At 39.6% G+C, this 25,899-nt stretch overlaps 2 protein-coding genes across 9 annotated transcripts in view; one reads left to right on the top strand and one right to left on the bottom strand.

Annotated features, from left to right (window-relative positions):
* Positions 1 to 3,920: 3,920 nt before the first annotated feature.
* Socs16D (Suppressor of Cytokine Signaling at 16D) overlaps positions 3,921 to 25,899 on the top strand; it is a 174,632-nt gene continuing 152,653 nt past the window's right edge. For 5 of the 8 annotated variants that reach the window (XR_012411933.1, XM_073979020.1, XM_073979019.1 and 2 more), the window contains exons 1-2: positions 3,921 to 4,202; positions 25,586 to 25,857. Coding sequence is in view for 6 of the 8 variants with exons in the window: in XM_073979020.1 (XP_073835121.1) it covers positions 25,597 to 25,857 (261 nt within the window). In the remaining 2 variants the exon portion in view is untranslated. The remainder of the gene's footprint in view (positions 4,203 to 25,585; positions 25,858 to 25,899) is intronic. The other 3 variants (XR_012411934.1, XM_073979021.1, XM_073979018.1) reach the window with 1 other exon arrangement.
* On the bottom strand, positions 16,967 to 19,738 carry LOC141399754 (uncharacterized). The gene is made up of 2 exons (XM_073979024.1): positions 17,219 to 19,738; positions 16,967 to 17,159 (listed from the first exon to the last, which is right to left on the bottom strand). Exon 1 carries the CDS (start codon positions 19,531 to 19,533, stop codon positions 17,419 to 17,421), a length of 2,115 nt encoding a protein of 704 aa, XP_073835125.1. The 5' UTR covers positions 19,534 to 19,738; the 3' UTR covers positions 16,967 to 17,159; positions 17,219 to 17,418.

Here is a 25,899-nt window from a genome sequence, read left to right as displayed (position 1 = left end):
CCTAGCTGCGCACTCTCTTGTAAAATTCATAAGTGAATTCATAGGAAAATATGTACTCCAACGGGAAATGTACTGTACAGTTGTAGTGATTCAACTGCACCCGCAGATGCAAACTTTTTGCTGTGTACCTTATATAAATTTGCTTTGATTTCAAGATTTGTCTAGCAAAATTTTGGAAGTTGTGCAATTGGAATTATGATTTCACAACATCTTTCGATGTAGTCCAACAGAGTTATGAAAAATGCACTCCGTTTGAACATTTTATAAGCAGTTGCTGTAGAGATCCTTACAGAAAAAACCAGTTGGTTGATCCCTACACATTTCTTCAAAAGACAAACAAGAGTAGCTTTGTTCCTTTAAGCTGAAAACACATACAACGTTTGAGTAAAGTTTTGCGTTGTGCGTTGACAAAAAACAACAATAGGGCGACGCCGACATCAAAGTCCGGCGTTGATGTGTTTGCTGGCATATATTTTAAATGAATTTGAATTTTTCGGCATCTTGCCCAACAGTGTAAGTAAAAACGGCCAAAACGATACAAAACTTTACTCAAACGTTGTATGTGTTTTCAGCTTAACTTTTTAATGATAAGGGTGGTAAAAGAGAAAGAGTGTCAAAATTGCTCGCTCATGAACATTTTTACCAGAAAAGTAAAGGAACGGAAAAATGGTATATCTGGCAACAATGTCAAAAAGAAACATAAAAAATCATTTTTCGTCTTTTATTTCACAGTTTTTAATTTAGTTTTGTCAGCGTTCGACTTTTTCTTCTGTTTTTCGTCCATTTTCTTCATCATTGTGAAATAATCGTCAAACAAAAGTCGAAAAATCAGTTCTGCCATTTTTACCTGGTAGCCTGTGGTAGAAGAGAAAGCCATTTTCGCTCTCTCTCTCCTCTCTTAAAAATTGCTTCCAGTTTTGCCCCTTTTCGGGGTTAAGGAACGCTTTGCAGGTTAAAAATGGTAACAAATGGTAAAAATGGTAACCTCAGGTAAGTAAAGGAACACATCTAGTGTATACATTTCGGAGAATTTGTTATAACTCTGCGTTTACAAATGACAGGACAGTTGACTTCATGTATTTATTGTCGAAATCCCAAAACTTGCCTGTGTGACGTAGGCGTCCAGACAACTGCAAAAACAGTTGTAAAATTATGAATGAAAATCATCGATTTCATTTTGTTTTCCGTTCACATATTTTGTTTTTGTTCATGTTCTTTTGTTTTCAACTCATTTCAATTATTATCTCACACATTTGTACAAAAATGTTACAAATTTGTAAACCAGGCTGTCTTTGAAAAAATGATGGACAGCTGGAGGACAGCCGACAAATGTATGTATGTGTTAGAAAATCAGAGTTGTATTTGAAGACAAACTGTCTGGTGTACAAGCCTAAAGAAATAAAAACTTAAGTTGCGAACATTTTTGCGGTAATTCACGAGACGGAAATTTTTAATGGAGCGAATTGGATTAAATTGTGAATGGAGGAAGTAAGCTCAAATGTGATTGAACTTAATGGATTTTTTTTTAAATTTGTGTAATATAATAAATTTGTGTTTATATAATAAATTTGTGTTTATATATGGTCTGTTCCAGTACTGCAAGAATTTACCAATTTTTACTATATTTTTCGATAACACAAAGGAAAAGGTGTCATCGTAGTAAAAAATAGTAGCTTCTTGCAGGTTCTGGAACAGAGCAACAATAAATATAATAAAGTTCTTTGAGTTCTTGTTTTACACAAATAATAAATGCATTTTATTTATTTTGGGACATTTCGCAATGGCTTGCATCTGATTAAAAATGCAATCCGAGGAATGAATATAAATTCAATCCCAAGCACTGCATCTTAAGCCGTGATTTGGATCGAAAATGGAGTGCATCCTAGCTGTGTTCTGTGGAAGCAAAATGGAGTGCATCCTAGCTGCGCGCTCTCTTGTAAAATTCATAAGGGGTAGTTTACACTATCTATCAATAGGTGTGTACGATAACTTCGTAAGTAAAAAGTACTTGCAAGCACTCAGCAAGTTCTCAGTAACCTCTCTCCACCAGTTTTACCCTCTCGAAGCAAAAAATTTACAGATTGTCATCGAACAGCAATTTGCAAAAACTTGCAAGAAGTCAGCTGATTTGATAAACAAGAAGTTGGCGGAAAAGATTAAATTTAACGGCTTATCATTCCTTTACTGACTCACCTCACCTTTTAAAAAAATAGCACAGATAGTGCTTTTTATCCCGATTCCAACCATGTATTGCTTTTTTATATCCATTTATTTTAATAGCCAAACGTTTGTTTATGTTTTTGCCAAGAAATCCGCCACAAAACATTCGAATTTAAATCAGCTGATCAAACTTGCAAATTCTTACAAGAAAAAATTTCCTTGCAAAAACTTGTAAACAAAAGTCTCCAAAACTCTCCAATATTCTCTCACAATTGTCTCCAAATTCTCTCTCTTTTAAGCTGTAAACAGATACAACGTTTGGGTAAAGTTTTGTGTCGTTTTGGCCGTTTTTACACTGTTGGGCATGATGTCGAAAAATTCAAATTCATTTGAAATATATGCCGGCAAACAGATAAACGCTGGACTTTGGCATCGTCGTCGCCCTGTTGTTGTTGTTTTTTTCTCGACGCCCAACGCAAAACTTTAATCAAACGTTGTATCTGTTTTTAGCTTTACTTTGCAAGTTTGTTATCGAACAGCATTCGAAAAGCGTTCCTTTACTTCAGACACCATACAATTCATATGGAAGTAGATTACAACTTTTGCTACTTTTGCCAGTTTTACCATTTTCAAAAGTAAAGGAACAGACCATATATAATGATGGAAAATTTCATGTCATATGACATTTACATATAAGCTGTGTTCCACAACTAAAAAGTTTTTACAATTTTTACGACTTTTACACGTTTTACTCGAAAAAGCGTTCCCGTACACAAAACAGTTGTAAAATGTTCACTTCTCTTTAAACAAAAATGGCGCTGAATGACGCTCTCTTTAAAAACTTTTTACACGACAAATTTGGGCGAGTAAAAAAATAGTAACATGGTTGTTGTTGTTATTGTAACAGTGTTTTTGTTATGTTTATTTGTTCGTTCCTCTGTTCAATCTGGCTCTGGGTCTATCTCCAGTTCAAGAAAAGTGGCTGCTTCGATGGGATGTAGCCATAGATCCACTGGAGTTATGCCTGATTTAGACTATGCTGGATTTAGCAAATCCAGTGGATTTAAGTTGTCATTTTCATACAACATATGTCAAATAAAACCAGATAATTGCTAAATCCAGAGTAGTCTAAATGGACTTTTAGGTGGGTAGGTTTGGCGGGGCAGTTAAAAAGGTGTTGTGTGTCGTGCGGGCCCATGCCGCATACTGGGCAGATGTCTTGCACGGTGCGATCGATTTCCGCCCAATAAGAATTTAGGCGACTGCAATATCCCGAGCGTAGTTGAGCCAAAACTACTCTACATGGTTGCCGGCGTCTGATTGGCTGATACGATGACTTTGACATTTGTTCCAGTTTTTATGACGTATTTTCCATTTTTCCGTTCCCGAACTATTTCAAAAACTTTTATGTGAGAACAAATTTTTTGCAGTTCTCTCTTTTACGAGTTTTACTATTAAAAAGTACGGGAACGAAGCTATGGTGTAAACTACCCCTAATGGGTACTTTACACGGTACGTTTTTTACATATGAGTTGTCACTTCTCCCATACAAAATGTATATGCAAAGTGACAACTCATATGTAAAAAACATATCGTGTAAAGTACCCATAAGTGAATTCATAGGAAAAGATGTACTCCAACGGCAATTGTACTGTACACTTGTACTGATTAAACTGCATCCACGGATGCAAACTTATTGCTGGGTAGTCTCTGTAACCAAAAGTCGACTTCGATTATTAGACTTTTCAAACTGAAAAAACGATAATCGATTGATTCAAAGTCGAGTTGCGTATCCCTACTTTAGTAGTGAAAATTGTCTTGAATAGTAAAATTAAAACGCACATTGAAAATCATGAAAATTACTGAGTGAGATTGCGGGCACCTCGAACAAGTTTCAAAGCATCAGTCAACATGACGAATTCTATCTGCAAAACCATTGTTGAGTTTATTCTAAATCCGTGTTGAAAAAGTACGGCGAAGTTTTTTTCTATCAATTTACACAAATTTACGCTGGAACAGCGCGAACATCACTGTGTACCAATGTAAATCTCTACGTATATAAGAAATAAATATTTATATACTTTATATATCTATATGCACACTGATATACATACGTATATATCTATAATATATATACGTATATATCGGTAACGATAACAATGCGTAGCATCATCTTAATGGGCGTGATTTGTTGGAGAATCCTGTCGGCTCATCGGTCGGTGTAATCTAATGTAATTTAACCTTTACAGAAACTTCACGTGTCTAGAGAAAATAACTAAATTAAGATTTGATAAAAACCAAAAATTGTAGTAGTGTAGAAAAAATAATTTATATTTTTGGAAATATGTTTGTAATCGGAGACATTCGTTCATTTATTTTAAATTAGATTGTATGTATAAACATATACATACATACTAGTATGTACCTGACGAATGTTTACATTCTGATCGTTTGTGAAGGAAATTATAAGCAATACTACTTTTCTAATTCTTATTTCTTTTGTTCCCGGAGGTCGTAACCATAAAGAACCTACAGAAACGACACGGATATATTATAGTTTGTGATAAAAAGTTGTATTGATGGTCCAGTGTTTATAGTAGACCGACATTTGCATGTGTCTAAGGATAAAGCCTTCAATTCCCGGGCGAAGGCCGGCTACTTAAGAAAACTTACGGATTTGAGCAACATTTTGTCCGCGTAGAGGACATTTGAATCTGTCCGTAAGAGGAAGGTATAAGTCCCCTGCCGAAGGCCCGCTACTTAAGAAGCCTATATATTATGTGTACAGCGGGGGACTAAAGTTTACATACACCCTATAAATCTCGAGTTTAAGGGTAAGGGGTAGTTTACACTATATGTTAATGTCATATGACATGAAATTTTCCATCATTATATAGTCGCTAATATGTGCAATATTGGGGATTTTCCTTACGCCATTTATTCTGTGCGTCCACCCCAACAAATATATAATAAAATTACGTCTCCACATTGCCTCCGTGGGGAGATATGGAATGTTTTTATTTCGTGTCATATGACATTGATACACAGTGTAAACTACCTCTAAGTAAAAATTTTTATGAAATCTCACGTACATACATCATTTTATTTCATCTGCCTTATAAACGGAGCAGGTTGAATGTTTGGACTGTATTCGGATGGGTCTGAAATGTTTTCCACAGGTAGGACTTGCTGTGCTGATCACGCCAATATATATCATGGACAGGAAGTCAATTCTTCACGAGATATAGGCTCCGAAAGTTGAAAAAATCCATTGGTTTTCACATTAGTTAAAATCAAAATTTTTTGGTATATAGACTCTCTCCTATGGACAGGAGCAAAGCTCGGCTAACGCGATCAAAATTTTCATTTAAATCGAAAATTTTTATTATGATCGTTCAGAATCCAGTCCGCACACTCAACTTACACCAGAAATCTCCATTTCTGCATTGAATTGCATTCTTTCTTCTTCTTTATTTGCAAATCCGTATTCGGATATTAGCGATCATACGATTTTAATTATTACAGAGTTATTTAATTACATATTATAAAGTTAAAACACTTCATTCAATTATAGCTAGTTCTCTGTTTCTTGCGGCGCTTAAAAGGCTTATTTCATCCTGGTGTCCTGTCCATTCCTGAATGTTTTTCATCCATGTTATTTCTCGTCTTCCTCTTGGTCTGCGACTTTCAATTTTGGTTCTTATAATAGCTTGGAGGAGATTGTATTTTCTATTCGCATAATGTGTCCCAAATAAGCAGTTTTTCTCGTCTTCTGACAATTTGATTCTCGGTATTCATTCATTCATTCTTTCTTAATTACATAAAATAAGGTAAGGTAATAAGGAGTCGAGCCATTTTTAGTTCGACTCTGACTCTGGAGTCGACCTTTTTCACGACTCCGACGTAATTTTCAATACTACACAAAATAGATTAGTTATGTACGAGTTTCCAATTTTTTCGTATATGTTGGCTTTTTCATACGATATTACTTGAGAGGACATTTGTTCTAATATAATACTCAACTACAAAACCTGCATATAAATCCTGAACTTATCCCGTTGAAATGAAAACTAATAAAACCGATGTTAAGTTCGATTGGCACCCTTCCCCGTGAGAAAATCTTTAAGCTTTGAACATTGTCATCATGAAAGGGATATAAAAACGTTGACCTGTATAAGAAACAATACATAACCCCATTATTATAAATCTTCTTTTGTTATAGTTTGAATTTTCCGAACAGATTTATAGCGTTCCGGTTAACTTATTGTTACGAATGAGCAATCAATTTCAAGGAGGACCTCCTTTTCATTAACTTTTAGTGTGAAAATTATATTTTTAATGTCTCCAAATTAGTTTGTTTTGGGGTTTCAAATGCACCCTTCTGGTCCTAACGCCTTTAGATCAGCCTGGGTATCCACGTAAACAATTACTATCCTATCTGCAATGTCTGTCATTCCTACTATTAGTTCTAGGCTGAACAATGCCACAGATTTAGCTCCTTTAGCCTCAAGGCGCATCGTTATGTTTGATACTGTACTAGAATATCCGGGGGTTGGATATTCATTAAAGCTTTCAGTGCTGCCTGAGGGTTTCTTTTTCCGTAGTCTCCTATAATGTAAAGAAATGAGCCTATCAGAACCGGGTTGTCCAGATTCTAAGGGCCATATCTCTGTATCCAGAGAAGGTATTACAAAATCCCAGCAAAATGTTCGATGCAAAAGATGTCATTCAATCAGGGTGTGATCTGGCATGTCATTTTTTTAACATCTTCATCGATGAATTTTATATTCGCGTGGACTCCAAAAGATGCTATTCATTTTTGGATCCAAAGCACGTCATTTACACCAATGCTTCTACATATAATTTTCACCAATGCTTTGGCATGTCGTTTCCTCCACCAGTGCTTTGGCATGTCATTTCCACCAACCCTTTGCAATGACATTACCATTACGACGAAAGTTCTAACAACGTTGGTTGTTATTTCGAGTCTCCGAAAACATCAAGCCTATTGTAAATAATTAATCTTATATATATATTTAAAAAAATGTGTATAAATAAAAACACAATATTCATCTCTATCGGATCGATGGAATAGGTTCAAATGCTGATGAAAATATCGGATCTTTCACGACTTCCATTGGATGGGTTCGAATGCTGATGAAAAGATCGGATCTTCACGACTTCCTTTGCATTGGTTCAAATGCTAATGAAGAGGTCGGATCATTAACGACTTCGTTTGAACCAATGCAAAAGATGCCATGAAATCACGTTAAAGCAACACAAAATTTATTTGAACATCCTACTTATCTTCCGCAAGATGTTAACATGTATTCGAGAATTGATTTAGTAAATGTATAGTGGTTTTTGGAACCGATCATGGCCCTATGAGCATTAATAAATTAAATAAAAAAAAAAATAATAATAAAATAGAAGAATAACTCCGAGCTATTTTCCTACAAATTCTTTACAATATATTTGAAAAATATTGTTTTCTTACAAAAAGCTTATAAATTTGCTCAATATATTAGAATTAATTCTCTTTCGAGTTGAGCTGTTATGACCTAAGAAGTACATTGAAAAACTAAAAATCCTCCAAAGCCCATACATTCAACTAATATGCTACGCTTCACGGGGGGTTAAGGCCTGCGTACATAAGCTGCCTCGCCTGCTTACCTTGCTTGCTTCTGATAAAAGAATAAAAAAGAAAAGGGCGGGCAAACCAGTCCGAAATTTGCTCGGCCTTCTTTATTCTTTTATTTTTCCCAGCAAAATGTTTGCCTCCAAAGATGCACTTAAATTATATGTACAAGTAATCTGGAAGTGCATCCAATTATGCATTTTCACTCATGATTTTTACAAGAGCGTGACTACTGAAAGATGCACTCCAAAGCACTGCATTTTAACCAACCCTTTGGCACTGCATTTTAACTGACACTTGGTACTGCATTTTAACTGCAAATGGATGTGATTCTTTGGATTGCATCCAAAAGCGGTTAAAATGTGAGGAATGGAGTGCCTTTTTCATGACTCCGTTTGAACTGCATCAAAACATGCCGTAATAGAAGTAGTCTACATTACACTGCTTCCAATTTATTTTGCTGGGTTTATTATGTCAGAAATGAAGTAGGAAGGCAAGGCAACCAGGCGAGGCAGCTTATGTACGCAGGCCTTTAAGTCCGATCATCAGGCATAAAAAAATGTTATTTTAGTGAGTGGGCGTAGGCTAAGCTTGGAGTCTAGCATTTATACCACAAATCTTTCGAAAATTGTATATTCTTATTATTAATCTTAATGCAAGTTAATTGTAAATATGTTTATGTTTTTGCTATAATATGCAAACCTCTAAACAGATTTGTATAGTTTTGATTTCATTTGAATCTTCGCGATGTTTAGATTACGTACATATTTTTAAATATTTTTAATATGCATAAACAGCTTGAATTTTATCAAAAGAAGTTGCAAACTTCCAACTCTTTTGAATTCATTCTTAATTTCAGTAACTTATTCAGTAGTGGGGCCTCAGTAATTATATGGTATGTAGGAAGCCATAAATTAAAAATGTTTCTCAAAATAATGAGTAGCGTTTTTATACGATTTTTTCTTATAATCAGAATTGAGACCGCCATAACTTTCGCAAGCAATGATCATTAGACAGCGGAATTTTATGCAACCCCTATTTTTGGTCCGATTGATGTCAAATTTTGGGACTGGCTTTGGCTTCTGATTACATTGCAATCGAAACATATGGCATATGCAAAATTACATACACTCCACGTCAGTAGAATAGGACACCTAAATTTTTGTTAATTTTAGATTATTTATCCCAAAAGGAATGAATCTGCGTTTTTAATCTTGTGGGGATTTAAAGTCGATGATGTTCCGTATCAAACACAGAAAAAATTATGTTTGTAGCTCTTCGCGAAATGATTTTTTGATCAATTTTCCGATACTACTATGAAAAATAGGCATTTATTTTTGGTCATCAGGATAGAACTGTCACTTTATTTTCGCGAATTTTTGAGATATTAACGCCGAATGTTCTTTCAGTCGATAAAGCACGGCTTTCTAATAATTTTTCACAAAAAAAAACCCTATAAATAATTCCGCGAACACCGAAATAACAGCGTTGAAGGATTTAAATTGACAGATATTTGAAACATTTCGGAATATCAATAGGAGTCGCGTAGTTATGTCATATTTCTTCACAATAATATAGAATATGACACAGACAACCTCGACGGATACAATCGAGTGCTTCGGATGCTGATAAGATGGAACATTTTCAAAATAATTATGATAGACGTCAAAATCTATATATATATATATATATATATATATATATATATATATATATATATAAAATTCTCCTGTCACGGTGTTCGGCTTTGAACTCCTCCGAAACGGCTGGACCGAATTTGATGAAATTTTGTATGTTGAGTTTGTAGGTCTGAGAATAGGTTTTTAACTACTTTTTATAGTGGTCAGTGGAGTGACCTGGGTACCTCCCCCACAAAATTTTTTAAGAAATCGTGAAATTAAAGTTATTTTTGAACGTTTTGTTTAAAAAACGTTTGCAATAATATGATTTTTACTGTCTTGATCTTGAATGGTCATCTCCTTAATTTTAGTAAGCGTGACTACAAAAACGCTTTTAACCCGGGCTCCAATAGGTGGGAAAGCGCGATCAATCCCACATTTTAGAATACAGTACAACACCGATAATGTGCATTGGTCACTAAAACGACGGGCCAACAATGCGGTTCGAAAATCTAGAGGGATCAATATTTAACTGATAAATTGTAAATAGATTACAAAGGCTTACACGAAAATCCAAAACGACGGGCCAGCAACGCGGAACCGGGTCAGCTAGTTTCTTATAAAAACCTTGATGTTTTGTTCAATAAAATGGTTTTTCCGCTAACAAGTCTGCCGTTCAAAGGCTTGGAAATATGCTCCAGGTTTATGGGAAGATAATCTGATACGAAAACAACCGTTATTTTAATACCCTGAGGGAAATTTAAGCACATTTTTCAAATTGAACACACCCTTTGGACTTTGAATTTTATATGTGTTTATAGGTTTTCTTTGGTGAAAAAGATTAGGAAGCCTGGCTTTATCGACTGAAAGAACATTCGGCGTTAATATCTCAAAAATTCGCGAAAATAAAGTGACAGTTCTATCCTGATGACCAAAAATAAATGGCAATTTTTCATAGTAGTATCGGAAAATTGATCAGAAAATCATTTCGCTAAGAGCTACAAACATAATTTTTTCTGTGTTTGATACGGAACATCATCGACTTTAAATCCCCACAAGATTAAAAACGCATATTCATTCGTTTTGGGATAAATAAGCTAAAATTAACAAAAATTTAGGTGTTCTATTCTACTGACGTGGAGTGTATATATTTTCTTATGCAACAAATATTTCAATAATAGGTACAAAAATGATTGTGTGTGTACAAATTTTCTGTTTAAAATTCTCTTCAGACAAGTCAATAAAATAGAGGAATGTATAACCAGAGCCATAACCTACAAAATACCCAAAATCGGGAGGTATCGTTCTATGGGGGTATATGAAGGTCTAAACCGACAAATTTTAGGTGGAAAGTTTTATGCCAAATTTCAGTCATTTCAGTGGGATATTGAGGCCACAACCTTCAAAATACCGAAAATCGGGAGGTACTGTTCTATGGGGGATATATGAAGACGTGGTCCTATTCGGACAAATTTCTGTTGTAAAGTTTCATACCCCTAACGAAGACTTAATACCAAATTTCAGCCATTTCGGTGGGATATTTAGACCACAAATCCTTGAATATATTTTTGCATATGTTCATTTTATGCAGATATGTCAAAATATTCAAGAATTTCTGGGCCTAATTAGTTTTATTTTTTAATAAAACGAGTTTCTGTCTAATAAGATTTTCTCTACGACCATCCTAACCATATATGCATTTGCATATTATTCCGCTGTCTAAAGATCATGTACCAAAAATGTTTCATGTAGCTTCAAAAAAATAGGAATTTTTTGATGGGTTTCATCAATATTTCAAAATCCATATATATTAGGCAATTTTATGTATTTACGACAATAAAATAAAAAGATCGAAATTGTCAACCAAAAATCACTCGAAACCACTAATAAGGGGTTTCGATTGATTTTTGGTTTATTATTTGGGAAAGTAAACCCAGTTGTTCGGGTAACTAGGGAATAACTAGTAATTTTGCTGGCTACTGGTAAACACCCCTAGTTACCACCCAATCTACTCGCAATGCTATAGACTGGTGAATTTAACATGGGGATGTCCTAGGAAGGGGTCTATTGTCTCCTCACTGCATTACCAGTAACCACCCAATTCGATAGTCATTTGAAAGGCAATTGTCCCCTCACTGCATTACCAGTAACCACCCAATTCGATAGTCATGTGAAAGGCAATTGTCTCCTCAGTGCATTACCAGTAACCAGTCAATTCGGTGATCAGAAATGATAGCCCAAATCACTAGTAAGTTGTAATCAGAATACCAGTTGGAACAACACAATTATAACAGTTAATCTGTATATGTCGAATATGCGCTAACCACGCTTTATTTAATTACATGACGTGGATAAACATACATACATATTATAAAGGACAATTTAATGTTAACCTTTAAATTCCTTGATATTGAAACTTATGCGTGAATTCTTGATACTGGGACTTATGTTGCTTATGTTTATTTGGTCCTGGGAATGTGCATCTCTAGGGTGCTTCAAATAATTCAGATGTACCTGAAATAAAATGCATAAAAGTTTAATGAGATAATTAAAAAATGTATTGTCCCAAAAAGTATCTATGTATACTTACCAAATATTCTTCTAAAAATATTCATCCTTTTTTAATTTAGCCCAATAACATGTTTGTTGCATCTTTATTTAACGATAAATTTTTGCACATCAAACGCACCAAAAAACTTTTTTTTTTAATTCAGAATAAAAAATAAATTTTATACAAAATGACAACACATTTATTCTATTCTGTTTTCAAAAAGAGAAATAATGTTGAAAAGAGATTACAAGAGAGAAACGTTGTCGATTACACTATCCATCGGTAGTCTATAAAATAGTCAATATATTACACACCGCATTACCTGTAACTAGTGAATTGACATGATAGGCAGGAAAGCCCATTTCCAGTAGCAAAAGCAGGCTATATGCTATTTTGTGTGCCATTTTTGGGTGTAAAGTAGCTAGGGTCAATGAGTAACTAGTTACATGCCTATGTAAAAGTAGACAATTGATATGTATTGAACAACTGGGAATACATTCCGATTTTAATTTTGTGACCGTAAGTAAAGCAGTTCACTCACCTATCAGTCTGCCGACAGCATTTGTGATAGTATGTGTAAACAAAAGTTGAGAATGTATGTGTGAGTTTTTGAAGACTGATGAAACCCAGCCAGCATTTTTTTAAATTTTTAATCAAATTCGAGTCTTTTTTGATCCGAATGCACGATTAAAAAGCTGGAATATGAGCTCATTTTCTGATCATAAGTGACTCCTTTGTCGGGAGGAAAACGTAACCTCAGGCGACTCTTCTAAACAAATCACAAATGAGTATTCCTCTGCATTAGTTTCGAGTCAATTTTGCCCATTTTCTGATGGTATATAAAGTCTTTTTCGAGTCGTATTTCAATTATTTATTGGTGATTTGTTGATTAAATTGGGACTTTTTTTCGAGTCTTTTTTGAGTCATGTTTATAATCGTTTATGAGTCTTTAGGGAGTCATTTATGAGTCTTTTTATTGGACGAAATAAATTAAAAGAATTTTCTTTTTATTCTTTTTTGTTTCTTTCCTTTGTTTTATTGTCTCTTCTGCTTTGTTATGTCTTTTAATTATCCTTTATGTTTCGCGGTGGTTAGTATACTGCTTCTTCATTTCACTTTTCAAAACCTGAACATGTGTTGTGTTTGTCTATACACTTAATATTATACGTTACATTTATATCAAAGTTTTATAGAAAGTGTATATGAGAATTATTTACAACAAAATTAAAACAAAACAATCAGTTTTTAATCACCTATCTGTTCAAAATATGATCAGAAGATACATAATTATAATCACTTTTCAAACACCTGCATGACCCTTTTTTGATTAAGCATTTTTCAATCTTCATGAAGATCAAAATGTGACAATAAATAACATAAAAATTGTCAAATTTTAAACGCCTCAATGATTCATTAGTGATTGCTAACCATTTGTTGTTGTATTTTAAATTGAACTTTTTTTAATCATTACAGGGAGTCACTTTCGAATCCCTTTCTGATCATGTGATTTTTGAAAAAACAATCTTCCAAATGCTAGGTTAGGTTAGGTTTGGGGATGTGTAGTCAATATATATGTATATTGACTACGCCACTCGGAGACCTTTCGGTCCATTGTGATCATCCATAAAGAAAAAGGAGGTTCAGAATTACCTGAAAAGAGAAGAGAAAAGAGAGAAGAATAAAGAAAAAAGGGGGGTGTGGTTTGGAGAATAATAATAAATGAATTAATTATAAGAAATAATGAAGATGTAATAAAGACAGAGAGGGTGGTTTTTTTGGCGATGGTGGAAAAAACTGTCAGAGAAGTAGTTACGCTTATGGGTCGCGCCGTCCCAGCCACATCAGATTTTTAATGATGTTGTTTATGATTGTTGGTTCCATGTTTGAGTAGAAGGTTAAGCTTGGAGGAAAGCGTACTCCTGTTAGTCTATACCGCTTTTGAGTTAACATCGGGCAACGACATAGAATATGCTCGATCGTCTCCGTTTCCTCCTCATCTTCACAGAGCCTGCAATAGTCCACTCCATCATCCTGCCATTTGCCGATAAAAGCTCGGATGTAGCAATGGCCGGTAATGACTCCCGTCAATACCCTGATTTCTGATTTACTCAGACTTAAAAGCGAAGTTGTTCTCTTTGTTGAAAGATTCGGCCAAATGGCCCTTGACACGTTGCACCTTGGTTCATTATGCCATAGTTCCTTGGCCTGTTCTTCAAAGAACGTCTCCACCTTCCGAAAAACGTGACATATGGGTGGTTTAATAGAAACAGTGATAGCTTGACTTGTTGATTGAGATCCGTGTCTTGCCAATTCATCTGCCTTCTCGTTTCCCACAATGTCACAGTGACCCGGTACCCAGCAGAGTCGGACAGCGTTAGTTAGGTTCGCCAAAGCAGTTCTACACTCAAGAACGGCCTCAGACTTGATATTGGGGGATTTGATGGCTTTAAGAGCCGGCTGACTATCAACGAAGATAGTCACCGGTTCAAAGATTTCAGCATCCAGACTTTTTATCAACTCTGCGGCCATTTTGATCGCGAAGATTTCTGCTTGGAAAACGCTACAGTCGCTGTTCAACCTATAGGAGTACTCGAGGCAAAGCTTTTCGCAGTAGACGCCAGCTCCGGTACCTTCTTCCATCTTGGAACCGTCTGTATAGAAAGCCAGACCGTCCAGAGGAGGGTTACCACGGATCCAGTCATCTCTACTAGGGATAACGACCTCAAAATCATCAAATCTATGGATTGGTGATAAGTAGTCGCTGAACTTCCCCTGCTGATTTAAGCCAAGGTTTGGCCCTAGCTCTCGAAGAATGCATGCATGACCATAGGTGCTGTCACGCCAACGATTCAATTCATGTAGCCTTAGAGCACTACGTGCTGCTTGACCTTTGATGCTAATTCTCGTGGGCAAGAGGTTTAGCATCGCGTTCAGAGCTGCTTGTGGTGTACTTCTAAAAGCTCCAGTTATCAGGATCGAGGCTGCCCTTTGCACCTTGTCTATGCTGCCCGAGTTCGACTTGTGTCGAAGCGCATGCCACCAGACAAGACATCCGTAGGATAGGATGGGTCCCACCACAGTATTATACAACCAGTGTATAATAGCTGGATTTAGACCCCAACTTTTCCCAATCGAATTCTTACATGAATAGAGTGCGATCATACCTCTCTTCGTCCGTTCCTCGACGTTCCTTTTCCATCTCAGTTGAGAATCCAGGATTGTACCTAGGTATTTGGCCTCAGGAGATAGATGCAACTGCACTCCATCCAATGTTGGTGGTATGAAGTCGCCAAGCTTACGCTTTCTGGTGAACAATACCAGTTCTGTTTTCGTTGGATTTACACCAAGGCCATTTGTGGTGGCCCAACGAGACAGCTTTGATAAGGCTCCTTGCATAAGCTCCGAAATAGTGGACAAGAATTTGCCAGTTATTAGTAAAACTACATCATCCGCGTATGCGACAACCTTGATGCCCTGATTGTCGAATTCCGCCAAAATATTGTTTATCACAAGTAGCCACAGCAGCGGTGAGAGTACACCTCCCTGGGGAGTACCTCGTGTTACTGTCTTCCTTGTTGTCAACTCCCCGATACTGGAATTTATGATCCTGCTCTCCAGCATTCTCTTTATCCAGCAGATCAGGGTTTCCGGGGTGTTGACCGATCTAAGCGAGAGATGAATGGATTCAAGTTTTACGTTGTTAAAGGCACCTTCTATATCCAGGAAAGCCGCCAAGGTAAAGTTTGAGTTCTCCATATTTCTCTCAATGAAACCCACGACCTCATGAAGAGCAGTTTCGACAGATTTACCTTTCATGTAGGCATGCTGCGAGTCGCTCAGCGAGGCAGTGTCTACAAAGCTCCTAATCTCCAGATCGATCAGTCGTTCGAGTGTCTTGAGGAGAAAGGAGGATAGACTAATAGGTCTGTAGTCTTTCGGTGCAGAGTGACTGACTTTCCCCGCTTTGGGGATGTAAGTTACCTTTACCTCTTTCCACAGATCTGGTACGCAGGAAAGAAACAAACAGGCCCTAAAGATCTCCTCCAGAATTTGGTATATCTGCGGTGCAGCAAATTGAAGCATCGCAGGAATTACTCCATCTGGACCAGGTGACTTATAGGGTTTGAATGTACTTACTGCCCACTTTATTTTGTTTCTGCTTACAACCTTATCGATGAGGCTCTCGTCCACTGACTCTTGGACTTGGAAGTTGTCACATTCAATGTGAAGGTTACTGGCATCCGTGCAGTCAGGGAAGTGGGTCTCAGCTAGAAGGTTTAGAGTCTCAAGACCTGAGTCTGTCCACGTGCCGTCCGGTTTTTTGACACTACCGATGGATTTGGGGTCCTTCGAGAGTATCTTACGGAATCTGGCAGCGTCGTTTACCCCTTCTACAGACTCACAGAAACAAACCCATGACTTCTTTTTGGCGCGCTTGATTTCACTCTTGTATTTGGTGAAACTCGCTTTATACGATTCCCAGTCACTGTCAAGTTTCGTCGAGTGCGCCTTGTTGTACAACTTTTTGGTGTTTTTCCGTAGTTCGCCAAGATCCTTGTTCCACCACACCGGTTGGGATTTCTTCCCAGGATAAGTTAATGGACAGGCATCCTTATGGCAGCGAAGAAGGATTTCTGTTAGGTTGGACACCTTACTGTTAAGCTCAGCAACTGTTTCTATCCTTCCGGGAAGTGTCAGTTGATGGTTCGTCAGATCAGTGAACCTTCCCCAGTCCGTCCTTCTCGGGTTCCTATAAGGATTTTGGCGGACTCCGTCGAAAGAGATTTCAAAGTATATCCTCATATGATCCGAAAAGGAGCATTTGTTGGATACCCTCCAGTTCCTGACGACAGAATCATCTAAATTAGACAGGGTTAGATCAATGACCTCCTCCCTGCCTCTAATTTTAAAGGTGGGATCGTTTCCTATATTACATATTCTTAGATTGTAAGATAATATAAAATTGAAAATCGACTCACCTCTAGTGTTTGCGTCTTTGCTGCCCCAGTGAAAATGGTGGGCGTTGGCGTCACATCCAAGGATAACGTTACAAACGCCCAGGTTCTCCTTCAGCAGCCTGTGTACCCCCTGATTTGGTGGATCAGGGTCCTCATACGGCATGTAGATTGAGGACAGGAGAGTGGCCTTCTCCCTGCCGTTCTCCAGTCGCACCGTGCACATGTCTCCATTACTGTAATTAGATAGAAAGATTAGATTGAGGTTCTTCCTACCTACCACACAGGTCCTCACCTTGTCCCCTTCGGACGATGCAAAGACCTCGAAGTTGGCATTGTTCAGTCCAGAGACCTTATTTTTATATATATAAGGTTCCTGGACTAGAACAATGTCTACCTCTGAGTTCGTGAGGGACAGGAGTAGTTCGGCGGCAGCTGCTTTACAATGATGCAGATTAATCTGCAAAATGCGTAGCACCTGCCGCCTGCCTACTCCTACTGACTTCCGCGAGGTGGACTCAGTCGGAACCGAACCCATCCTGAACCGAAGTTCAGTTTTCCCTCACGAATCTTAAGGTACTCCTCTCCTGAGGAGTCTACCGCCATCTTAATGTCCATCCCTCCATTCTCCTTACAAGGGGTGAGACTCATTACAGTCCAGTCCTTAGTAAGGAAACCGGGGTTCTGGAGCTCCAGCATCCTCAGCAGAAGTTCCTTATCCACGGTAGGTGGGGGAACCCATGCTGGGAATACCTTCCTGGACGGAATCTCCGTTATAGACACCGCAGCAATTTTTGCCCCCTCCCAAAGTTCATCAAAGCCATTAACTGTCTTCTTAAGGTACTCTTGCGAGCTCCTGTTGAGACATTTAATGACTTTAACTCCCTTGTGAAGGAAGGCGCCACCAAACTGACGGTCACCCTGGTTCGCCTCAGTGGACACAATGGCTAAACGAAGCCGAGTCTCGAAGAGCAACCAGTGACTTTCGCTGATTTTCCCGAAGGGGTCAGCTCGGTCGATGATTGCTACTAGGAGCTCGTCATCGTTTGCCACCGTGGCCGTTTTGGCGTAGGGTTTCCTACGTCCTCGCTCACGTGCCTTGGTAACAGCTTTTCCTGAGGAGGTGGACGCCTTCTCAGTACTGGTGCTGCTTCCCTTGGCTTTGTGAGCAAGGACACCAGCGTAGGAGTTCGCCGTGTTGACCGTCTGAGAGATCATCGTCTTCTTTGGCGAAGGCTGAGGGCCTTCTGAAGAGCGAACTCGCTTCACAGTCTTTGACTGCGAGGACTTGTTCGTCTTCTCCGAAGTCGATGGTGTCCCAGTCGATCCACCCGTCGTTACTCCCGAGTGGCTTGCGCAGGTCTTAGGCACCTTCTGTTCGTCCGCTTTACCCTCATTAGTTGGGGTAGGAGCCGGATTTGGGACAGTCACCTTCTCCAGTTGACTACTCTTACGAGAATCATTTGGAGTCGGATTATGCCCCTTATCCTTTTCCAGTCCCTTCTGGCTCGGGTTCGGCTTCGGAACAGCTTTAGGTTCCACCTTGCTGTCAGAAGCAGCAGGCTTCACCTCCACCTTTTTGCTTGTCGCCGCAGTCTCTACTGAGTCTTTGGCTGAAGCTGAAGCAGGGTTCGGGAGAAAGATTTTGTCCACCAGGAGCTCGCATCTGGGTGCATTTGGATAAATTCTTTCGAATTTCCGCATGTACTTCAGCTTGCTCTTGATGAACATGATCTCTCTCCTAGTATGCGAGCTCGCGTCCCTTCCCACGAACTTGCGCAGATACGAAGCTGCACGCTTGTAGTGCCTCGTATCTGAAGCCTCTTTGGCGGAAATTGCGTCTGCGTCGGTGTCCGTCGATGAGGTTTCCTTGGATTCCCCAACGCAGGCCGGAGACTCAGAGTCAGTGGCAATTGTTGGAGCTTCCGTTGATTCCCCCTCGATGGTCATCGACTTAGAGTCAGTGGCTGTTGATGGATCATCTCTAGGTTCTCCATCAACATCCATTGACTCCGTGGCAATCTGCCTTCGAAGCTTAGTATCGGCTGGTGCCGATACAGGACCAGACTGGTTGCGACTTGTCTGTGGTTGCGAACCAAGGTTCACAACCTCTTCGACCACATCACCGTCAGTGGACATGTCGTCATCAGACCTTCTTGTTGACTCAGCTGGGATCACCGTAATGTCCAGTTCGTCGTCAGTGAGGGTGAGATTGTTGAGCATGTCCTCTGGTGGTACGGTCGGAACAAGTCTCTCCAGTTGGTCAAGGAGTTCCCTACTCTGTCTCTCCAGACTGTCCCCAATCACTTTGAGATGTAGGTCGTCCCCGCCCAAAACTTCGGTCCTGTCAGCCGTGGACTGATTAACACCAGTTTTGGCTAAAGCATTATTCTTTTGAAAAACCGGTCCGTCAACAATAATTCGGGTTGTATATACTGCACTTGTAGCAGTTACGGCTGTAGGTGCCAAGGCATCCACACCTGAGACAGCCGGATCACAATCGCTTGATCTCGACGGTACGTGGCTTGTGATCTCACCAACGCTTACCGCCGGTACTGGGTTATTAACTCCCTGCACCGTAACTTTACTCCTTTTACGTCTTTTACCCATCTTAGTTGATTTATTTAAGGGAACTACCCCGATCCAATTTTGGTCCACGGGGGGTTTGAAAGAGAAACAAACCCCCAGGGTTTCTGAGATATGTGGAGACAGTAAACACCTTCAGTTTCCCTCGGGCGCTGCCGACCCCGCATATCTCAGAAACCCCCTTCCCATCCGCCACCCGGGAAGACGCGCCCAGTAGAAGATTGGCAACTCCCGTGGGTTCCAAATGCTAGCTGGGAAATAGTTTTGATTTCAAAATGAACCCCCCCCATCAGTCTAGGTGAATTGTGTTTATTTTTAAATTGTCAATAAACAATTTTGAAAAACAGAAAATAATGTTGGTGTTGGAACTCAAAAAACGTAGAATTCATTCATTTTTGGAGGAGAAACTCAAGATTTTTAGACTTGACTGATGGTTCGTGCTACACACTTGTCAGTCACACATACAGAAGGTTAGGTTAGGTTAGGTTCAGGATGCGTGACTGCCAATGCTGACAGCCACTCCACTCGGAGACCTTGAGGTCCATTGTGATCATCCAGACTATTGTTGTTATTGTTGATTGATGGTGTTTTGTTGTGATGTACTTAGGTGAATCCGGTTATTGTGTTGAGTATATGGTGATTGTGTGCATAATGGAGATGATGATTTTGCTGGTTATTGTGTTTGTTATTGGTGATTGCTGGTGTTGTTGTTGTGATGTAGTTAGGTAAATCAGGTTATTGTGTTGAATATATGGTGATTGTGATTGCATGCATAATGGAGATGATGATTTTTTTTTTGCTGGTTAGGGTGTTTGTTATGGTGATGCCAAAGATGATAATTTGAGAGTTCCAATGCTATGTGTTTGGGATATGGTTGGTTATGTAGGGGGTTTGGATAGGAAGGAGAGGGAGAAAATGGAAGTGTACAGAATAGATGAGAGGAGGGAGAAGAAAATACAGTAATTAGTAATAATCAAGAGTAGGAGAAGAGTAAATGAAAGTAAGGAAAATATGGATATAAGTAAATATGTAAATATAGGTATACTACATGCTACATACGGATGCAGATTAAGACCGCACTGTACTGCCCCAGAGCCACTTAAGGCTCTTGCAGTACGCTACCAAGATTTTTGGGTCGACAGAGGAAAAGTAGGAAAGAGATTCAATCACGTGTACACCAAAAAGTAAATGCCTTTTGACAATTAGTCTAGGACATTTACATAAAAGGTGCTCAATTGTCTCCGTTTCCTCCTCATCCTCACATAGCCTACAGTACTCAATGCTGTTGCCATCCCACTTGCACGTCATAGATCTAATGCCGCAGTGGCCAGTTATGACTCCTGTGGCGATCCTGATCTCCGACTTGCATAGTGAGAGAAGGGACGCAGTCCTACGCCTCGAGATAGCCGGCCAGATAGACTTTGATACCTTACAACCAGGTACGTCCTGCCATATCCTTTCGGTTTTCTCTGCGTAGAACTGGCTAAGCTTGCCGAGAAAATAGCAAAGCGGGGGTTTGACGTAGTCCTCTACCATAAGGTTAGAGGACTGGGAGCCACGTCTTGCTAATTCGTCAACAATCTCGTTTCCCTCAACATTGCAGTGCCCTGGTACCCAGCATAGCCTAACACGTGAGTTACAAGTTTTTAACAAGGACCTACAGTTTTGAACAATCCTAGATTTAATAGTATAAGACCTTAGCGCCTTAAGGGCGGCCTGGCTATCTACATAGATTGTGACTGCCCTACCTGTTTCGTCCGTCAGTCCTACTATTAATTCTAAGGCCTTCATTACTGCGAAGACCTCCGCTTGAAAGACACTGCAATTCGTATTAAGATTGTAAGAGCGTTTAATGTTTAGCTCATTGCAGTACACCCCCGCACCAGTACCTTCGACCATCTTAGAGCCATCAGTAAAGATGGAGAGGCTATCGGGTAGTGGCCTGCCATGCTCCCATTCACTTCTGGCAGGGATATAGACCCACCGCCACATAGTCCGATCTGACTGCTAAGATGTAAAATGCTAGCATGTCCAGACCCTGAAGTACGCCATAGATTAAGCTCCTTGAGCCTCAAGGCACTACGGGATGCTAGATACTGAACAGAAGCATCCAGAGGGTGGATGTTCAGTATTGCACTCAGTGCTGCTTGAGGGGTGCTCTTCATTGCCCCCGTAATAAGAACTGAGGCTGATCTTTGCACACTAGCTAGTCTAGACAAATTTGACTTACTATTCAGGGCCTGCCACCAAACAAGACACCCATAGGTCAGAATGGGGCATACCACTGTCGAGAACAACCAATGTACGACATTTGGTCTCAGACCCCAACTCTTACCTATCGAGTTCTTACAAGAATAGAGTGCAATTAGACCCCTTTTGGTGCGCTCCTCTGTGTTCCTTTTCCATCTAAGTTGATGGTCAAGAATCACACCCAGGTATTTCGCCTCCGTAGAGAGATTCAACTGCACTCCATCTAGTGTTGGTGGTACGAACTCGCTGATCTTTCTTTTCCTAGTAAAGAGCACCAGCTCTGTCTTAGCCGGATTCACACCCAGTCCATTGTTGTGAGCCCAGCGTGAGAGTTTAGCAAGTGCCCTTTGCATTAAATCAGATAATGTGGTTAAGAATTTCCCACTAATCAGGATTACCACATCATCCGCATAAGCAACTACCCTTGTTCCTAAATTGTCGAATTCCAAGAGTATCCCATTTATCACCAGTAGCCAGAGCAAGGGGGATAAGACTCCCCCTTGAGGTGTGCCCCTGGTGACAGATCTCCTAATAGAACTCTCCCCAATATTAGAATTGATCAGTCTGCTTCTAAGCATACTGTCAATCCAATCTATTAAGATAGAGGGGACACCCAGTGATTCTAGAGCGAGATGAATGGATTCGAGCTTCACGTTATTAAAGGCACCCTCTATGTCCAGAAAGGCAGCCAAAGTGAAATTCGAATCCCCCATATTCTTCTCTATACAACCTACGACACAGTGTAGCGCAGTTTCTGTTGATTTACCTTTAATATAAGCATGTTGAGAATTGCTTATGAGGTCACTGCTGAAGAAAGTTCTAATTTCTAAGTCTAACAACCTTTCCAAAGTCTTTAAGAGAAAAGAGGAAAGACTAATCGGCCTATAGTCTTTAGGCAACGAGTGACTTGGTTTCCCAGCATAGAGGTTGCCCTTTTCTCAGCCGCTGAGCTGGAAACTGCAGCCTCCACAGGGGTCGGGATCTGGTCAATTGGCAGGGAGATCCTTTCAAAGTGAGGGTATTTCTTTTCAAAACGCCTCACAAATCTGATCTTCAGGCCAATTTCCCTAAATTCCGACGGGGTCACCTCGGATGGGTCCTTGCCAATAAATCTACGACAGTAGTAGATGGCTCTCCGGTAGTTATACCTGTCCTTCTTCTGCCGAGATTTATTGGCTTTGGTAGAGGGAGACATGGGGGAGGCCGTCGACGTATCCTCCTCCACAGCATCCTCAACCAAGGCGTCTTGCCTGTTCAGGGTTGGTTTGTCGAAACCGACCGACAGTTTAGCCCCTGAAGGAGAGGGAGCCTCAACCGTTAGGTTAGAGCTCTCCAAAGCACGAGAGAGAGTAGCGGTGGATGATTGAGATGGGATAATTGTGATATCCATCTCATCATCCTCCCAACTCTCCCAGTCCCATGGAGGGGGGCTCTCCTGACTGAGTCGGAGACTCTCACTGTCCCTCAGGAGCTCGAGCAATTCCCTGCTCTGCTTATTAATTGCGTCACTGACATTGTCCAGAGTCGGTTCGTTGACGTCCCCGCCCAGGGGTTGAGTGTTCGCACGAGGTGCGGCATTGTCCGGGTTCGAAGCAAGGGTCGATAATGAAGATGGTTTGGGATTGTTGTTGTGGTTTTGTTTTAAGTTTGAATTATCCATAAGAAATTGACGGTAATGGCGGAGCTGAGTACAGCCATGGCATAGCCCTCCACTACCATGACTGGGGCACTGACTACTCGCTGAGGTGCCCAGGTATCAAGCGAGGCTCCGTACGAATACAGTTGGTACCCTAACTGCAAACCTTGGAACACCGATAGGCACGAGGTCGCATAACACCCCGGTGTTAGGGGATCTCTCAATTACTTTGGTAGGAGATCGCTACCAAATATATGTCACTCAATCCAAGGATACACTTTGACTTTCAGTGCACTAAGTTGGTATCTGACAATGAGTGGATAACCTTTGGTCGATCACAGCCTCCCAGTTCAACACTACAGGAAGTTGAATGAGAGATCTGCGACGTCTAGCCCTCGCATCGCGCCAAGATTGTTATCCCCGGCGAGGGAAGGTTTCATCGGACTGACGGCACAGACTGATAAATGAATGGGGGCCTTAAGGACAAAAATGTAGGGTGGGGCGATTTGTATGGAAGGAAAAAAACCTTAATGAGCCCTTCGCGTTTCTGATACCTGGGATTGAACTGAGCAAAAAAGTCCACTAGACCATATATCTACCGTGAAAATCGAGCCTCCCGATTTTGATTTTAAGTTTTTTACTGACGTTTTTTGGATATTTTGGCATATAACAGCCAAACCATTGAGATTTTCGATCCAACACAAAGACAAACATTGTAGCCAAGACAGTAATTGAAAACTCTCTAATGCATCGCAAAAGCATAGGAACGCTCCTTCAGGCAGTTTTTGCCTTAAGAATGTGCAAACTTTTCGAAAAATGTCGATAAATGACATTGTGCTACAAAATTTGACCCGAAAAATATTCAAGTGTTCTGATGCAAAATTATCGTGCATGTTCTGGGATTCACCGTGTATCCATTTCACATCACACATGCACTTCACCTGTGAAAGCAATAGATGTTCTGTATTTCACGTGAAAAGAGCTTTCATATTTCACGAAAGAACTTTGGAAAGCTTTATTACAGCTTTCAAACTTTATCATTAATAATGAAAAAATATCAGTCTGTGTTGGCGCATCAACGAATACACATGCGTGTGTGCGTACCTACGCTTTGTTCTTTTGATTGTTTACGAAACAGACGTAAACAAAGAAACGAACTTCTACAAGAGCTCGTACATGTTAAATTTGATACTTTAAGAAAAAATACATTTTTTAATCACATTTTGTTAAAAAATTAAATATTTTTTTAAATGCTAATAGAAAACACATTAAATTTTAGTCCTGTGCAGTTTTTTGTAGAAAATTTCAATTAGTTTCTTTAAAAAATAAGGATTCACTCAGCTCTCGCCATCAAAATTACAGTGTGAGGAATACACCCCAACTAGGTGTAAAGTGTGTTGCAGAACAGCTTTAGGTGTGTCCGATACACGTGAGGTGCAGAGGTGAATACCAGAACATGCCTGTATATCGTGTTGGGATCCATGGACAACGACAATGCCGGCCTATAGCCCTTCGGTAGCGATTAGCTTAGCATCACTTCCTTCGGGATATAAGTGCGGGTATGTGCGTCAATAGCAGAAAAACCCTAAAAATAAGATTCAGTATGGTGATCACGACACCATCGGCCCAGGAGATTTATATGGTGGAAAATTGTTAATCGCCTAAGAAATCCTTGTATATTTTGTTAACCTATCCACGAAGACCCTCTCGTCGAGAGTTTGGGTTATATTCGAATCTAGACTAGGATAACAATTAGCATCCATGCATCCCGGAAAGTAGGTCTTTGCCAAGAGGTCTAGAATCTCTAGAGCGGAGTTCGTCCTCGTGCCATCACTTCGTTTGATGTTCCCAATGGGTTTGGGGTCCTTTGGGATTACCTTACGAAATGTAGCCGCCAAGAATTACTCTTAGCTTTCCTCATCTCGATTTTAGTCCAGAAACCTTATTTTTGTAAATATAAAAAACCTAACCCCTTTGCATACCCGGGGTTGAAGGGCGATAAAGTATAACACTATTACTACCAATTTGTTCAGGTAACAAATAATTAGTATTACACCAACTAAAGTTCTTTTCAGAAGTTAAGATGTTTTGTATCACGTTACCTTTAAATACCTTCATTTTTGCTTTCGCAATACTATATATGTGAAGTTGTATATAATAAAAAAATAAATATTCCACATTTCATAACAGATATATGGTGAATGCAAAAGACAATGGATTCTACAGTTAAAAATAAAGATAGTACGAGTGCACCGGGAACGACATCTGTTATTGCTGGTATTTGCAGTAGCGATAGTTTTTCAATGTTTCCATCGCATCACCATGATTTGACAAGTACCAACAGTATTGAATTAAACGCTGCTGCATCGTTGAGTGATGATTCTGGTGTACCACTTACTACAAATAGTTCAATATCTAGTGGGGATTCCTACCGGCTGGGCTTATGCAAATTCGACATAGAGGTAAGATTCTTTGCAAATCCCAAATTTAATATTTTAACTATG

The sequence above is a fragment of the Musca autumnalis genome, unplaced genomic scaffold, assembly GCF_047663935.1.
Source record: "Musca autumnalis isolate F117 unplaced genomic scaffold, ASM4766393v1 scaffold_3, whole genome shotgun sequence".
In the NCBI taxonomy this organism is placed as follows: Eukaryota; Metazoa; Arthropoda; class Insecta; order Diptera; family Muscidae; genus Musca; species Musca autumnalis.
This window is presented reverse-complemented; position numbering and strand designations above follow the sequence as displayed.